General features: G+C 38.6%; 1 protein-coding gene across 1 annotated transcript; it reads right to left on the bottom strand.

Annotated features, from left to right (window-relative positions):
• Positions 1–264: 264 nt before the first annotated feature.
• LOC102499104 (olfactory receptor 10R2-like) lies at positions 265–2744 on the bottom strand. The gene is given in 2 exon segments (XM_014591818.1): positions 265–1288; positions 2725–2744. Coding segments are annotated over 2 exon segments (1044 nt in total).
• Positions 2745–4666: the final 1922 nt, after the last annotated feature.

The raw sequence follows: 4666 nt of genomic DNA, 5'->3' as shown, positions 1-4666 counted from the left end.
TTTTTTAATCGCTGGAAATAAAATTTAAAACATAGTTATCACTGTGGACTGTTTTTTTAATTTAAGGAATTCTCTGAGATTTCACCTGAGAAGCTGAAAAACATTGTCCTGAGGATTGGATTTAAAAGGAGTGCAAGGAGAAAATCATATTTTATGACATGCATCTTTAAGTGTCTTATTATTTCAATGAATATGGCACAGATACAAAATGAATATGATAAAAGAATACATTATTTATTAAGGAATCGAAGATATAATAATATTTCAATGATATAGTTTTAGAGACCCTTTCTTGCCCAATGCTTTCCTGATAGCTAGTTGGACATCCTTGTTTCTGAGGCTGTACACCATGGGGTTTAGTAATGGAGTGACAATGGTGTACGTCACCGTCACTAGCCTGTCCTTGTTGGACACGTAGTTTGCTGTGGGCCTCAGGTAGATGAATGAAGCACAGCCATAGTGAACGATAACCACAGTGAGGTGAGAGGCACAAGTGGAAAAGGCTTTCCGTCTGCCCTCAGCTGAGGGAATCTTCAGGATCGTTCTCAGAATGCAGAGGTAAGAGACACAGATGAAGAAGAAAGGAACCACGAGTACCAAGATGCCACAAATGAATATGACAAGTTCATGAATATCTGTGTTGGTACAAGCCAGACGAATGACTGGTGAGATGTCACAGAAGTAGTGGTTGACCTTGTTGGCACTACAATAAGGGAGGCTGAAGACCAAACTTACTACTGTCAGCGAGGCCAAGAACCCTCCAATCCCACAGGCAGCTGCCAGTTTCCCACATACCTGCCATCGCATAAGGATGGGGTAATGCAGAGGGTGACAGATGGCGGCATAGCGGTCGTAACCCATCACACCCAACAACAGGCAGTTGGTAATAGCAAAGCCGAGAAAGAAGAACATTTGAAGGGCACAACAGGTAAAGGAGATGGACCTGGCCACAGAAAGTAGGTTGATGAGCATCTTGGGTAGGATGACAAAGGTGTAGAAGGTCTCAGATGTGGAAAGAATGCCAAGGAAAAAGTACATTGGTATGTGAAGGCTTTGATCCAAGCGGATGACACTTACAATAGTGACATTGCCACAGAGGATGACTAGATAGAGAAAGAGAAAAACCACAAAGAGGGCAAGCTGAATTTCACCAAGGCTTGAAAAACCCAGCAACAGGAACTCAGTGACCATGGTGAGGTTTCCTGACAAGACCTACGGAGAAAAGGGGAAGAAGTAAAACACGTTCAGGTACACGGATACAAGTGTCTGGAGTATGATTACATTGGACCTAAGAGTAATACAAAACAATTACTTTAAAATTTAACTAATTCTTCAGGACAGCAGGTGGCAATATCAATAAGGTGTTCAACTTTTGGATGGCTGCCCATGGTTCAAGTTGAGGACATGGTGGATTGAAAACCACTCCAGGTGTGTGTGAGTGCATGCCCAAAATCCCAGGAAGGGAATGAAGGAGAAAGGATAGCAACATGGCCATCCTCTCAGGGAATAATTTCTCACTTTCCCTCTATCCCTGTCTCTCCTGTGAGCGCACATGCATTCTACCGCAAAAACCTTAAAAAAAAAAAAATTAACTGATTCTTTCTGCAACCTTAGTCCTCCCATTTTTGTGTAGTCTAACATATTCTAAGGCTTGAGAGAATAGAACATAGACTTTTTGAGAGGTATTCATTACATTGCTTACTCTAATTAGCATGGAAAAAAAATCCCAAACTAATATTAAGATAACAATTCTGGGGAACCAGCAGTTAGCGTAATGGCTATGTCGCTGGATTCCCATGTAGTCGACCGCGGTTCACGTCCTGGACCCGGTGGCTTTAAACTCAGGCCGGGCCCGTGTGCGTGCGTGCCCAAGATCCTGAGAGGAGAATGGAGGAGAGGGGATTGCAGCATGACCATCCCCCCTGGGGGGTGATTTCTCACTTTCTGTCTCTATGTCTCTCTCTGTCTGTCTGGCGAGCGCACACGCCCTGTAGCGAAAACCTCTCAAAAATAAATAAATAAATAACAATTCTGGATAAACCTGTGGCATGGTGATTAAGGCAACTGAGTTTCAGATGGCTGACTGTGCAGTTCATGTCCTGGACCTTGCGTGGCTTGAGAAACATGCTGGGTCTATTTGCATGCATGCCCAGAATACTGAAAGAGGAGATGGAGTTAGTGGGAGGATCTTTCTCAGTTTCTTTCTCTCCTCTCTCTCTCTCACACACACACACACAAACAAGCACACACACTTTCTCTCATCTATCTCTCTCCAGTGAGCTCACATGCTCTCTGGCAAATTTAAATATATAAGCATAAAAATTAAAATTTAAAAATTTTATTCATAATAGCATCAAAATAGATAAGTATCAAAAATGACAAAAGAATTGAAATGTATGACATATATACACAAAAAATTACTATTGTTGGAAATAAATTTAAAAAGATTTCAATAAATGGAGAACATCTGTGTTCATGACTTGAAAAACCCAATAAAATGAAGAGGCATTTCTGACCAAATTAATTTATAGATTCAACATAATTCCTTTAAGTACCAGCAAGATTTTCTTATATATATTGATAAGATAATCTTTCAGATGGAAAGAAACCAGAATTACCAATGTGGGTGTGTGTGTGTGTGTGTGTGTGTGTGTGTGTGTATATATATATATATATATATATATATATGATGGAGGGCACATGCATTCTGATTTCCAAACTTACTCTAAAGTTACAATCATCATGACGGCCTAGTACTGGCAAAGAATTGCACAAAAGGCCAGTGAGAATCCAAAGAATGAATACTTCAGACAGTACCACTATGAAAATGAAGAGGCACAACACAGATGGGAGATGTACATTCACAAAACATGTATCTAATAAGGGATTCATTGCCAAAATATGTAAATAATTCTTACAATTGAGTAATAAGATTAACACCTAGTTTAGAAAAAAATGGCAAACAATTTGGATATTCTTTTCACCTAAGCATATCAATGAATATGAAAAATCTGAAAAAATGCCCATTATCATCAGTCATTCTGGAAATGCAAAATAAAACCACAATGAGATGACTGTTACACGCACTCAAATGATTATAACTAAAAAGGACACTAAAGAATTGGTAAGATGTGAAAGAGCTGAAACTCTCGTGTATTGCTGGTGGAAATGTAAAACTGTAACCAAACTCAAATCAGGTTGGCTCGCCCAAGCGCTATAAAACCAAACAACAGGTACATGGTGATGAAGAAAAGTACAGTTTTATGGCAAAGCACAAAGCAAGGAGAGTGAGCAGCTCATGCTGAAAAAACCTGGTCTCCCCAAGATGTTCCCCACATGCATTTTTAAGGGCAAAAGTAGGGGCAGGGATCCTGGGCACGTGATAGTTCAGTGATTGGTTCAAGAGGACGTGATCATCTCATGGGCATTCTTGATTGGTGAGGCCTTAGATAATCAAATTTCTCATCAGGTATCTGGAGCCATTCAGCCTGGAGTCTTTGAGCTCACAACCAGCAGTTTCCAGCCTATAAAACATCTTACATATTGAAATGAAAACCTTCTTTCCTTCAAGTGAGAGTTTTAGAGGTCAAATGGCCCTCATACGTGGTCCATGTTGGTCATTATCATAACCAAAAGTCTGAAGACTTATTTCTTACTCTGGGCCATTACAATGTAAATTGCCCTTATATTTCAAGAACCTTAGAAAATACATTAGGGAATCCTTGCTCAGTTTCAAAATTATGCAGCCTAAGAAACAGAGACTAAGACAGAAAAAAATCAGATACAACCTGAAAGCAGAACTTAACTTGTGCTTATATTAGACTTGTCTATAAGAAAATGATTCAGAAAGGTGAAAACATAAAGAGAAGTAAAAAAACAAACAAACACAAAGCATGGGGTGTGATGCATGGGGTGTGATTTTTTTTCTTTTTTAAAATATTATTTATTTATATCATATATTTTTACATTTTTCCACAAACATTTACTTTACACATCAAAAGTTTAGTTCACACTCCATAGTTCTTGACAGTTAATAAACAACTTTCAAAATTTAAAAACACTGCATTTTAAAGATAATGTTCAAAATATTTCTTATAATTTTGTTTGTGACTCTATAACAACAGAGACAGTATGGTTTAAAATATTTTTATTTTTTTTCACTTATTTTTTAATTTTAATTTTTTATATGCATTCAGTCATATTATTTAGTCTACAAAGTGAACATTTCAATATGTGAACATTTCTCCCCAGTCCAGTTGATCAGAATATCTTCCACCAATAACACCACACCTCCCCATCCCGTCATTGCTCTGTCTTCATATCCCTCCTCCAAATGTCCTTCCTTAGGTCCCTCTTCTCCACACACTCCACTTCTGGCACTAACCCTCATCTTTTGTGTTTGTACAACCTTAGGTCAATCAGTTTCAGTTATAGAGTACAGACACTCAGTATATATTAAGTGGGGACATACAGTGTCTCCTTCACAACCTGGCTTGCTTCACTCAGCAGTAAATCTTCCATATTCTTCCACTTTCTGTCAAAAGCCAGGGTTTTGTTGGGTTTTATGGCTGAATAGTATTCCATAGAGTATATGTGCCACAGTTTTTCAATCCATTCATCATATGGGGGCATTTGGGTTGGTTCCATGTCTTAGCAATCGAGAATA

Source organism: Tupaia chinensis, unplaced genomic scaffold, assembly GCF_000334495.1.
Source record: "Tupaia chinensis unplaced genomic scaffold, TupChi_1.0 Scaffold000623_1, whole genome shotgun sequence".
Lineage (NCBI taxonomy): Eukaryota > Metazoa > Chordata > Mammalia > Scandentia > Tupaiidae > Tupaia > Tupaia belangeri.
This window is presented reverse-complemented; position numbering and strand designations above follow the sequence as displayed.